Genomic DNA, 14,226 nt, shown 5'->3' with positions numbered 1-14,226 from the left:
ATACCAGGGATTCCCTCAGATCCTGAAGCGATACTTGGAAGACTAAGGGAATGTAATCCCAATCTTTCAACCACTGACTGGAAGATCGGTAGAATGGATAAGGCTGATGGTGACCGGAGATATGTGGTATTCGTACTAAACTCCGGCTGTCTCGCAGTCTTAAGGGGTTGTAGCCTACGGATTCAACAAGTTGAAACTGAAGGTCTATAGAAGCGGTAAGGTTGGGGAATTAGGAGCTGACTCAGCAGTTGTTGTTGAACACTTGTCTGAGGAACTATCGACCACATCGTTAAAGTCTGGCAGATTGCACGAGATTGAAAATCCCCCTGCCACAATCAAGACAGGAGGGGATGGCATCGAAATGGGACCCGACAAGCCCTGTGTGGGTGGGTTACAAAGTTGGACTGGGCTCAAAGTGCGCAGCAGTTAGTGTTAGTCTAAATGTTTTTCTTCTTCTGTCGCTAAGCACTGAAGATTTCGTAGTAGCCAGCCTTGAAATAAACAGGTCTCATTACTGGCTGGCTTCCCTATATGTGGCACACGATTCAGAGATGCCGCATTCAAGCCCTAAGTCACTGGTTGAAGCTGCTTCTGTAGGGAAGAAAAGCCTCATTGTAGGAAGTGATGCTAATGAACATCACCAGATATGGGGAAGTTTGGATGTCAACGAAAGAGGTGAGCTGTGATTTGTATTAAAGGGGGTAAACCGACCTTTATTACCAGGAACAGGCAGGAGGTACTGGATATTATTGTACCTTTGTATCGGAAGATAAAGGTGAAAGAATATGCGACACTGCCAAGCCAAGGAGCAAACAGCGGCCGCCATGGTGGGCCCCAGAGCTGGTTGGTCTAAGGAAGGACTGCAGAAAACTCTTCAACAGAGCAAAAGCCACAAGAGGTATATCCAGAAGTCAGAGAATGTATGGACAATGTCTAGTGAGGAAACACTAGAACTACTCGTTAATACACATTTCCCTGGAAATTCTCCAACAGGCAACGTGGCGTCAAAAGAAGTTGTCACTGATATGCATTCGTCGGAGGCCATTTGGGAAATTGTGTCCGAGCCGAAAATCCTTTTGGGCGATAAGAAGTTTCGATTCCTTTAAGTTGCAAGGCCCTGATGATTTATCACCGGTTGAATTACAAGCTGTGTCTGATAGACTGGTTCCCTGGCTTAGGGAGATGCACTCTGCTTGTATCAGAACGTCATATATATCTGTGGGATGGAGGGACACGAAGGTCATTTTCATTCCGAAAGCAGGAAAACCCTACCACACGAAGGCGGAAGATTTTCGTCCTATTAGTCTGTCATTCTTTATGCTGAAGACTCTTGAGAGGTTGATAGAAACATATCTTAGGGCAAAGATCCCTGCAGATCGCCCGTCGCGGCAGCAGCATGCATATAGTAAAGGCAAATCCACTGAAACAGCCCTTCACGACCTAGACGGCTACATACAAGGTTCTCTCGCTGTCAAGAAGTATACAATGGTAGGATTTCTTGATATTGAAGTTGCTTTCGATAATGTAAAACCGACGCACAGTGGGCCAAATGGCAAAAAAATTGGAAATAAGTCTACAACTTTTTATCTGTTGATTTTAGCCATACAAAATGTTCTAGACATTTGTAGAGGAGGACATAGGCTTTCAGAAAAGTGCTGTTGTTGGTCCATATCTTTAATACAGGGTGAGCTACAGGGTGTCAAAGTTGACCACTTTTGACTTCTCCAAGCTTCTGGGGGCCATAACTTTTGATCTACTCAACCGATTTACATGATTTAGGACTCTAGAGAAAGAGCTTGACAAGATCTAAAAAACTTATGCATAAAGTACCATGCCATCGTGTACTGTTAAGGAGTTATGAATTGTTTAATTTTAAAATATGAAAATTTGGCCATGGTTTTTTTCAGTGTTTTTTAAATAACTCCGTCAATTTTAAAGCTATAAACTTCATACTTCACACAAATTATGCCAGCATATGTGTGCATAAAATACAAAAGGAATCACGTGAATATCTTTGGCGGTTTAAAAATGGCATCGTTTTCAATATGAAAAATATTTTTTTTGTCAAAAAATTGCAAAATTTTTCAAAAAAGATACTCCCATTTCCTTTAAGTTTTCGCAAACTTTGGCCGTCAAAGCATTATCATTTCTTTCCATTTTCACAAAGTCGAGGTATTAAGAAAAGTTTTAAGTGCTAATTTGGCTAATTTCGATATCAAACAACACCGTTATCTTAAGACCAAAATGGCCAATTTTTTTACTAAACTTCAAAAGTTTCTCACTGGAAAAAAAGTTCCACGGGGATTTTTTCGCTTTTTTTGAACTTAAATGAAAGCTTAAAATGTTCCCAACATTTTAAGGTATGTCTCGCCATATCCTAGCCATAAATGAGATCGTAGCGATCAAAATACTGAAAAAAGTCAATTTTCAAGTAGTGCTATATTCATTGCTAAAAAACAAGTATTACGTCACATTTTATTGCAAAGATGTTAAATAAACTTTTATTTGGTAACACTTCTTCTACAAAACACAAAAAGAATCATGGAAATATCTCTATTCTATTCCATTTTATGGAACCGGCAATAAAAAAGTCAATTTTTCAAAAAAGTCGAATTTCCCAAATTTTGTTTTTGTTGTCCTAATTGCACATGACACACTATAGCCATATTTACGCAACATACCTTATCGTAAAGGAAATTTTCATACCTTTCCAACGATGTATAAAACATTTCTCAACTCGGATTCTATCTACTCTAAAATTCATTTACACTTCATTAAACTCTATATAAAAATGTCTATTTGTGAAATGGAACCTTATATGGGGCCTACACTAAAACATTGATAGATTTGCCCAGGGTTTACAATACAAATGTGTTAGAATAAAAAAAGGTCTCCTGCCAAAGTTTAAAAAAATTGGAATAAAAATATGTGTTTTAGAGCGAAAACACTTCGCATCGGCGTGCGTTTGTATAGTACCTACATCTATTTTTAATGTAAGCTGATGATTTTTGAATAAAAAGTAACCTAGAAATATACCTGCATATATATATATATTTGTGTTAAGATTTGATGCAGACAAATGTTACCTGTTTCGCTATGTCGAATTCCCAGGAAATCCACCGTATCAATGAATGTGAAAAAACCTACCCATAAAAAATTCATTGTCATTTTTTTTAACCAAATTCGAGTCCAGGTAAATAATTATAGAAGAGTAAGTAAAAAGAGGCACTTTGGACCCCTTTTTACGATTGCGTCTGATACCTGAAATGGGTCATTAATTGTGAATATATTGCATAAATATTTGAACAAAATCCAAATTTTCTTCATTATATTTTGTAGAGGCGTAAAGGACATTTATAAGTTATGGAAGTCATACTGAAGTATTCCACTCTTTCGAAAATTGTATGGGACATCAAAAATGATTCCAAATCATACACGGAGTCATTTAAGGAACTTGTTTACACTTTGGACCACATATATGGAATAAGGCTAAATAAAGACGCTTTAGACAAACTTGAAAAATTCTACAAATCATTTGAGAGAAGGTTGCCAGAATGTTCATTCGCAAAAATCAAGTTTTTCAAAATGTATGAGAAGTGGCTGAAATCGGATCTACTTATTGAAATTAAACCGCTGATTCCCGGCCGGCCTAGCAAAGCATACGACGAAGTTACGGAGAAAACCAAAAAGAAAAAACAAGAGGAACTATTGGCGGCACATCCGCCAAATTTAATAAAAGATACGTTCAAAACAGCATTGTTAAAAACACAACCAAAAAATGTTGGACGAATTGTCGATGTTTTACCATTAGCATCTCCGAAAAGGGTAAAGAGAATGGTAGAAAGTATTCCAACTCCAAAATCGACTACAGAATTCACGGAGGAAGATGCACTGGCCCTGATTTTGAACCTAGGCCTCTCAAGAAACAAATACTCAACAATGAGGAAGGCTCTTCGTGAAAAAGGATGGGGTTGTTTACCCTCAAAACATAAATTGTACAACACCAGGACGAAAATGGTGCCATCAAATATATACGTGGACGAATTAAAAGCAAGAGTGAAACTTGCTGATCTTGTTGAAAATACAGCTGTTAGAATTATTTCTAATTTTACTGAAGAACAGTTGAACACATGTAATAATTCCGAAGTGGTTTTGATCAGCAAATGGGGTTGTGATGGATCATCTGGATTTTCCGAATATAAGCAACAAACAGAAATAGATACCAACTTCGCATCAATTTTCATGGCATCATTAGTACCATTGAGAATGAGATTGTACAAGGACCAATCTTCATCATCGAAAGAAAATGCATTTCAAGATATATGGATAAATAGAACACCTGGGTCAAAATATTTATGTCGCCCAATTCGGTTTGAGTATACAAAGGAAGACCGGAACACAACACGATCTTTGGTGAACGAAATAAAGGAAGAAATTGCTGCATTACCCATGATTGTTATAAACCAATTGGGAAGAAATATAAAAGTTTCGTTTCAACTACAACTCACTATGATCGATGGAAAGGTGGCAAACGCATTAACTGGCGTTATGTCCAATTGGAGATGCAATATTTGTGGCAAGAAGAATGGGCAATTCGAGGACAAGTCTGATGAAAATTTAGTAAACGAAAATGCGCTCAATTTCGGTATTTCGCCCCTGCACTGTAGAATTCGATTCATGGAGTATTGTTTGCATTTATCGTATGACCTTAAATATCGGACTAGCCCTGGAAACCGCGATGTCTCTGCTAGAAACAACCAAGATCTTCACAAAATGAGGCAGGAAGAGAAGAATCGAATCCAGTTGGAGTTTAAACAAAAGGGACTTATAATAGATAAACCTCTTTACGGATACGGAAGCACAAATGATGGCAACTCGGCAAGGCGGTTTTTTGAGGACCCCGTATCGACATCTAAAATAACCGGTCTTGATGAACACTTGCTAAGACGATTCAAAGTGATTTTGGCTGTAATCAATAGCAAAAAGATGATAAATTCAACCAAATTTGAAGCTTATAGTAATGACACAAAAAACATTTTATCTGATTTATATTCGTGGAAAGCTTTAACACCGACAGTACATAAAGTCTTACATCATGGCAAGGAAATTGTGGAATACAACATACTTCCGTTAGGAGAACTTACAGAAGAAGCTCAGGAATCCCGTAATAGAGATGTTAAACAGTTCCGGCTTTTCAATACCCGAAAGAGCACCAAATTTAACCAAAATTATGATTTACTTCAATATTTATTGTTATCGTCTGATCCGGTACTATACAGCATCAGAACTAAATGGCTACCAAAAATATGTGACGATATAGATAAGGACGATCCCGATGCCATTCAAATTAAAGAGCTTTTAAATTTTGATACCTTAGATTATTTGGTAGAGAATAAAATCAAATAATACAAAACTAAAATGCTTTTTTATTTTGGGAGTAGCTAATATACATATAAACGCACGCCGATGCGAAGTGTTTTCGCTCTAAAACACATATTTTTATTCCAATTTTTTTAAACTTTGGCAGGAGACCTTTTTTTATTCTAACACATTTGTATTGTAAACCCTGGGCAAATCTATCAATGTTTTAGTGTAGGCCCCATATAAGGTTCCATTTCACAAATAGACATTTTTATATAGAGTTTAATGAAGTGTAAATGAATTTTAGAGTAGATAGAATCCGAGTTGAGAAATGTTTTATACATCGTTGGAAAGGTATGAAAATTTCCTTTACGATAAGGTATGTTGCGTAAATATGGCTATAGTGTGTCATGTGCAATTAGGACAACAAAAACAAAATTTGGGAAATTCGACTTTTTTGAAAAATTGACTTTTTTATTGCCGGTTCCATAAAATGGAATAGAATAGAGATATTTCCATGATTCTTTTTGTGTTTTGTAGAAGAAGTGTTACCAAATAAAAGTTTATTTAACATCTTTGCAATAAAATGTGACGTAATACTTGTTTTTTAGCAATGAATATAGCACTACTTGAAAATTGACTTTTTTCAGTATTTTGATCGCTACGATCTCATTTATGGCTAGGATATGGCGAGACATACCTTAAAATGTTGGGAACATTTTAAGCTTTCATTTAAGTTCAAAAAAAGCGAAAAAATCCCCGTGGAACTTTTTTTCCAGTGAGAAACTTTTGAAGTTTAGTAAAAAAATTGGCCATTTTGGTCTTAAGATAACGGTGTTGTTTGATATCGAAATTAGCCAAATTAGCACTTAAAACTTTTCTTAATACCTCGACTTTGTGAAAATGGAAAGAAATGATAATGCTTTGACGGCCAAAGTTTGCGAAAACTTAAAGGAAATGGGAGTATCTTTTTTGAAAAACCGCCAAAGATATTCACGTGATTCCTTTTGTATTTTATGCACACATATGCTGGCATAATTTGTGTGAAGTATGAAGTTTATAGCTTTAAAATTGACGGAGTTATTTAAAAAACACTGAAAAAAACCAAGGCCAAATTTTCATATTTTAAAATTAAACAATTCATAACTCCTTAACAGTACACGATGGCATGGTACTTTATGCATAAGTTTTTTAGATCTTGTCAAGCTCTTTCTCTAGAGTCCTAAATCATGTAAATCGGTTGAGTAGATCAAAAGTTATGGCCCCCAGAAGCTTGGAGAAGTCAAAAGTGGTCAACTTTGACACCCTGTAGCTCACCCTGTATTAAAGATATGGACCAACAACAGCACTTTTCTGAAAGCCTATGTCCTCCTCTACAAATGTCTAGAACATTTTGTATGGCTAAAATCAACAGATAAAAAGTTGTAGACTTATTTCCAATTTTTTTGCCATTTGGCCCACTGTGCGACGTCGATCATCAAGGAGTTGGAGTTTCTAGGCATCAACTCTGCTGTAAGAAAGTTTATTAATAACTTACTTACTAAAAGATGCATTACGGCAGGCTTGGGATCTGTGGATCTCAAAAGATGGGTCAGTAGAGGAACACCTCAAAGAGGTGTACTGTCTCCCCTACTTTGGAATATAGCCATTAACAATATATTATTGTCTCTGGAGAGAAAAGGCGTAAAAGTGCAGATGACGTGGCAATTGAGGTTAGGGGAAAGTTTCCCAGCACTCTAAGAGATATACTTCAGGAAACTCTACATGCAACAGCAAAGTGGGCTACCGAAAGTGGTCTGGGTATAAATGCGTACAAGACATAAGTAGTTCTTTTCAGCAGGAGATACAAGTTGCCTACAGTGGAACCTGTCTCCTTGGGTGGATAGAATGTTCCATTTACAGAAAGCGCAAAATACCTGGGTGTTTTCTGGACAGGAAATTGAACTTAATTTCCAACATTTTGGAAGGGCAAGAAAGGCCACTCTTGCCCTATACACCTACAAGAGAGCCATTGGCAAAAGTTTGGGATTTAGACCGCGTGTCATGCATTGGGTATATACTGCAGTTGTCAGACCTATAATGCTATATGGTGTTGTGGTCTAGTGGACGGCGCTTCAAAAATCCACCTACTGCTCAACACTTAACCGGATCCAAAAGATGACTTGTTTGTGCATCACAGCCGCACTGACAACGACACCATCACTGAATATAATGCTTCATCTTATGCCTCTGGACATTGTGGCTACCCAAATTGCAGCAACCACTGCCGTGAGATTAATGAAGCTTTCTCATTGGTCAAGTGGCGGCTACGGACACTTCGTCATCTTTTATACAATATCCCATGTTCCAGGCAGTGTGGATTACACCCTACCTAAGCCGCTTTCTGATAAAAATTACTGTACCACTATTCCTAATAGAACCGATTGGAACTACGATATCCCTGGTAACAGAAGTTACATAGACTTCTTTACGGATGGTTCCAAACTAAACGACCAGGTGGGCTTTGGGGTGTACTCTAAAGATTTAGAACTGGTGTATCAACCGAAGATACTTGCAATTAAGGAAGTGGTGGGTGGAATGGCTAAGATATAATGTCATAACGACGATTGCCATAAATATCTTCTCAGACAGACAGGCAACCATTAAATCCCTGGAGAACGTATTTCTGAACACAAAAACCGCCCTCGACTGTCGCAGATCTCTCAACAAGATGGCTGAACAGTTCAAAATTCACCTGTTCTGGGTGCCTGGCCACAGAAATATCCCAGGGAATTGTAAAACGGATGAGCTTGCGAGACTAGGAACTACCATACACATTCTAGGGACACTGGAATCTGTGGGTATGCCTCTAGCGACATGTAAGCTAAGTTTTCAGGACCAGGCCCGAAGGACAATAAATGATATATGGTCACAAAGAGGGTGCTGTGAGCGCTCCAAAACTATGTGGCCTAATCAAGACTTGAAAAGGTCTACTGCTTTGCTGTCATTGGCTAGAACAGACGTCTTAGTCATTGTGTTCGTCATGACAGGTCACTGTCTAATCGGAAAACATGCTGAGAGACTGAAGGTTGCCAGCAACGAGTTTTGCAGAAGCCGTAGGGACATCGAAGAAGAAGAGACTATGGTGTGTGTGTGTCCCGCACTAGCAGTTAGAAGGAGTTCCACTTTAGGTTCTCATTTCTTTGAGAACCTGTCTGATTTAGCGGACGTGAACATTTTTATTGTACATGTATACATATTCGATAACCCGATCGTTTACCAAATACCTCACATGGGACCGACGATCTGGTGGAATCCTACCGGATGCCCATCCGACATAGATGACTGCATAAGGCATCTCATTTCTGATGTGCTTCCTTGCCACTCCGGCGTAAGAGGGCGGCTCCTTACCCTTCTCAGCGACCATCTTCCCCTTCCGTGATGGCGGAGACATCTTTTTAAAAGTCACAATCCTCCATGAAGACTCAGAGGCCGTGCGCGCTTCCTTCATTGTTGTTCAGACTTTGTCTTCCATCCAAAGGACACTGTCATGGAGACACCACTATTGCGGGGGGCTGGCTTGGCCTTCCCAGAGTACTTGAAAGCGGGGAGCTCTTTTTCTTCCTCAACATTTTAGCAATTTTATGCTCTGCGGGAGATCTGATTCTCTTTCCAGCTTCCGCAAAAGGGCTTGGAATGTCAGTTCTATACCTTCCAGCATTTTGCAATTCCGCCCGATTACTCTGAATACTCCTCTGTCTCCTTCGTCGTGCCCCGGATCGCTTTTCCGATTTCAACATAAAAAAATTCATAAAGCCACATGGATGTCTCTAGATTGGAAGCATTCATCCACCGTGCTAGATGTACGATCGATCCGTGGATGTACGAGTCGGATCATTACCGCAGAAAGATAAATGAAATGGAAAGACGTGAGTGCGAGCGAATTGAGATATACAGGAGTCAAAATGAAGTCCGGAAATTCTACCAAAGAATTAAACATAAAATCGATAGCAGGAGCATCCTCCTGCAGAGCCAAAGAAAGAAATCTGGTAACTGGCACAGAGAGCGTGCTGAGGATATGGAAAGAACATTTTATACAACCGCCAGTCTCCGACGTTGGCGGCGAAGAGGATACCGCGGAACCAATCCCTGATGATGGTATGGAATGTTTACCTCCTAGTCAGAATGAGGCCCAAGTAGCAGTCGAGAGTCGAGATGTCTTTAACTGCTTGATTTTTCCTTGCTAAAATTAGCAAGGGTATTAGCGCAAGCAAAAATTTTAAATTGGGACTTGAAAAAGTACTTTTTTTGCTTGTAGGCAATGGATGGCAATATTCAATTCATTTCTTTCGTATGTACAAAGGCTGGAGCAAAGACTTTTTGCTACAAATACTTGAAAATATTTGTGAAAAGGAGAATTTCGTCTAGTGTTGCGTTGTAATGGTTCAACTACACACTTAAATTCCCAAATCACACATCAGGGAAAACCCATGTTTCGAGGGAACGGCAAATAAATGCAATTCAAACAAAATTGATTGGAAGAATTTGCTAAAAGTTTTAGCCGCAAATGCAACTTTTCAAAATGAACATTAATTAAATTTTAATAAACTTGGGGGCGGGTTTTCTTTTTCTCGTCTTGGAACTTCCGCATCCTTAAGTTCAATATGCATCCTTTTGCGTTTTCGTTTGAATCTTTTGCACAACTACCACTCGACACCCTAACACATACACACCTAGGCGCACACACACATTGTGACACAATATTAATTTTCCATTAACCCAATTCTAAGAAACAGAAAAAAAACAACCTAAGAGTAACATCATAATGGGAGAAAAAAGTCATGTTTATATTTACCACTTAATGGATGAGCTTGTATGCAGTGCATTGGAAGCAGAAGTATCCTGTTAAGGCCTCTTAGGCTAGAAAGTTGAAGCAGACGTTACCAATATAACCAGCCGACAAACCCTCATAGATATACATCAGACATCAGGAAACTAGTTTAGCCACAACCATTCAGCAAAGTTTCCGTTGACGTTGCACATTAAGTGCTTGGCTCGAGTACTGTTGTGGGCTGTGGCAACATTCTTTTCCACATTTTTGTTGTGGGTTTGTTGGAGAACAAAAACTTTGTCAAATATTGATGTGGCAACAATAAAAAAATTATGTATTTTCATTTCTTTAGAATGTCGATAGATGCTTATTACCAAATTAACCTATCGCCTTTACAACAGAGACCCCCTTAATTTGAGCACATACTTATCGTTCGATAAGAACGTAAGTAAGTGCCGATAGGCATAAAGATCCAAACTTACCTCGAAAGTTGTGAATACAATTTTCTCTATTGATCCGAAATAGCGTTCCCAGAGTACTTGTGTCTGTTGACGTAGTGCGAAGATACGTTCATCCGAAATGGAACGAACAACTTCAGGAACCTGAAAGGGAGGAAAGCGAAAAGGACCCATATGAAATAATTATTAGATATACGGAGTAAATATAAAAAGTATGAAACGAATATCAATTTCTTAGAAGTGGTTAGGTCCAATAGTCCGTTCTGTCAGGCATTTGATTTCCTTGCTTGCTTTCACATTTCCATTCAGCGGAAGCAGATATTTTGGTATTATAATTTTCTAGTTAACTGCGTCAAACTCACAATCAATGGGTCTTCCGCTTGTAGTTAATCCATCACACAATACAAGGAGCACTTGATCCCTAACAATCGAATAAATTGGGTTTGGCCATAGCCATGGTCATGGCATGTTGAAATGCAAATGGCAAGCTACCTACACACAATACAAATTACCATCATCCCAACAATGAGAGGAACTAAACGCAATGGGTATTCATGAAAAGAAGGACATTATTTTCGCTTTTTTTTCGCAATGCATTAAATGAATTGAAGGAAGGCTATAATTACCACTCATCGAGAGCACAATCAAGCTCTTTGTGTGAACGTTTAATTTCATTTTAATCATCGATGTCATGCATGGTCATGTGATTGCCATGGAAATGGAAAGTAATTCCATGTAATGAGTTCATAACTAATTGAGCAGAGCTTTGAAATTCTCCTGCTGGATGAAAGCGAACCATCCACAATTGTGTTGATGGCGGAAATGATTTATTTCCTCCATCACCTGCATGCACTGTAGCCCCGGGGCGTAACAACGAGCGTCCGCATTGTTTAATTGCATGTGGGTGGTGTTCTAAACGTTTTCAGGCGCCAAGACGTAGGACTTTGGCTCACGTTGTTAGGAGGAGGAAGCACTACAACTACAACCTCAACGTCACCACGAACGTAAATGTTATTGGGGTATGTACGAGTGCTTATAGGTTTTCTAGAGAGATACAATTCCGTTTGCAATTTTGAATTAATTAATTCAATATCCTGTTACTGCATCCTTGCTAACATTCAGAGTCAAATGCTTGCACAAATAAATGCACCAACATTAGGTAGGGGCGGTTTGAACATCTTAAGGGGCGCTTTGCCTTTCTGATTCTTGGGAATGTACTGAGCAAAAAGTCCACTAGACCGATGAAAATCGAGCCCGATAAAAATTTGCAAATTTTTTTGGGCTCATATTTCGTAAGCTATTTGAAATTTTGACTAATTTTCAAGTTAGCTTTTTTTCTCGGCTTACAGTTGCTTTGAACATATTACCTAGAAAAAAACCTTCGTTTTCATGGTCATGGCCAGGTGGGGATAGCGCCACAATATTTTCACAGCGTCCCTGAGACTTGCATATACTCCGAAATCCTGGCAGAAAAGGCAAGGTTGGTATTTCTACCTAAGCCCGGCAAGGCAAGTTATGGGACACCAAAGGCCTACAGACCTATAAGCCTAACCTCCTTTCTACTCAATCACATGGAAAGTATTGTGGACACCATAATAAAGAGTAGGACATCTAGCGAACTGCTCAAATACAAACAGCATGCCTATGTCAAGGGAAGGTCGGTGGAGACTCCCCTGCACGAGGTTGTGCATAAAATAGAAGAATCCTTCAATGCTAAAATGTACACACTGGCGGTATGCATTGACATCGAAGGGGCTTTTAACAATGTGCGGACCGACACACTGATCCAATCCTTAGACCAGTACCGGGTGGACCCGATCCTTAGAGACTGGATAAACCATATCGTAAGGAACAGGTAGATAAATTGGGTGTCCCATGACATAAATATAAGGGAGTAAATAAAACAAGGCACGTCACAGGGGGCATTTTATCGCCGTTCCTATGGGTGACCACCATACATTTGAGCTCGTCTGTTATAATACTTCTAAGGGGAAAGGATCCGAACCAGCTATGCAGAAGGGCCGAAGGGGACTTGCATATGGCGTATGACTGGGCTAGACCCAGAGGTCTCAATGTTAACCCAGAGAAGACTGAAATATGCCTGTTCACAAGGAAGACGAAGGTGGGCCAATTTAAAGCACCACGTTTCCTCAATAAGACAATTTCGATATCTGACAAGGTCAAATACTTAGGTGTGATCTTGGACAGGAAACTGAATTGGAAGTGTCGCATTCGGGAACGTACTGAGAAGGCTCACAGATGTTGGGCACTATGTAGACGGCCGTAGGCTCGAAATGGGGCCTGAATCCGAGAATAGTCCACTGGCTCTACAGGAGCGTGATTAGACCAATATTTAGGTACGCCCCAGTAGTTTGGTGGACTGCTATGGAGAAAAAGTGCAATATAAGGACCATACAACAGTCTTGGATTGACAGAATCCTAGTACTGTCATCTGGAAGATCATGTTACACGGATGGATCAAAGCTAGAGGACAGAGTGGGCCTGGGGGGTTTACATTGAGAACCCAGGAACTGAGATCTGTTTTAAACTGCCTGACTATAACACGGTCCTGCAGGCGGAGATCCAGGCGATCACGGAATGCGTGAAGTGGTGTGATACTAACGCGAGGACGTCGAGTGTGAACATCTTTACCGACAGTAAAATTGCCATAAGGACAATAATAACTAAACAGTCTTGCAGTGTAAGCAGGAGATTAACGCCTTCTCTGAGAATGGAAAAATCCGCATCGCTTGGGTGCCGGGCCATAACGGAGTAAGGGGAAATGAAAGGGCATACGATTTCGCGGTGAAGGCTAAAGGACTGCAGTCAATAATCTTGGTTAACCGGAAGCCTTCGGGTTGACGCAGTCCGAGTTAAGGGAGTGGGCGACGAATTCGCATGCAACATTGTGAAACAGCGAAACGATCGGTAGGACGGCGAAAATCCTATGGGGGGATCCAGATCGTGAGAAGGCGAGGCTTTTACTGCTTACTTATGTAAAATCGATTCAGCAAGTGACAGCATGTGTTGGGCAAGCGGGGAAGATGATGAGACGTTGGAGCATTTCCTTTGTCATTGCCCGGCTTTCGCGTCTATCAGATTCCGGCACTTAGGTGGAGACACAATACCTGACATGAACCAACTTAGGGGAGTGGTATTGAAAACAATTAAGGATTTTGTAAGTAGCACGGAATTCTTAACTTAAAATTTTCTTTTTAGAGGTTACTTTATAGTTTTTAGAGCGCACAACAAGCCGATTACTGGCTTACCTGGTCCACTATTCGTTTCCACATTCTTTTATTTTCGCTTAATGGAGTTGGCGAGGTATAGCAATAATGGTAACAATTAATTTGTATGAATTGTCTATTTTCTAAACTTCAGGTCTTAACAATCGGAAGAATATGCATCCAGAGAAATAATATTCTGCTGGCAATATATTAAAATATATTAACTTTGGAGGCCACAATGGCGGAGAGGTTATCATGTTTTACTCTAATGCCGAACGCACGGGGTACGAATCCCAACGAAAACATCCGAAAAAAATTTCTGCCGCGGCTATCCCCTCCTAATTATAACCAAATTTGTTATTCAAAACAG

At 39.6% G+C, this 14,226-nt stretch overlaps 1 protein-coding gene across 2 annotated transcripts in view; it reads right to left on the bottom strand.

Annotated features, from left to right (window-relative positions):
- Nucleotides 1–14,226, bottom strand: part of LOC106092647 (exostosin-1) — a 418,420-nt gene that overhangs the window by 240,119 nt on the left and 164,075 nt on the right. Inside the window, exon 5 of one of the 2 annotated variants that reach the window (XM_059370307.1) lies at nt 10,654–10,773. In XM_059370307.1, coding sequence (XP_059226290.1) covers nt 10,654–10,773 — 120 coding nt within the window. Of the gene's footprint in view, nt 1–10,653; nt 10,774–14,226 lie in introns of those variants that run through there. The other variant, XM_059370308.1, reaches the window with a different exon arrangement.

The sequence above is a fragment of the Stomoxys calcitrans genome, chromosome 5 (genome assembly GCF_963082655.1).
Source record: "Stomoxys calcitrans chromosome 5, idStoCalc2.1, whole genome shotgun sequence".
Lineage (NCBI taxonomy): Eukaryota > Metazoa > Arthropoda > Insecta > Diptera > Muscidae > Stomoxys > Stomoxys calcitrans.
This window is presented reverse-complemented; position numbering and strand designations above follow the sequence as displayed.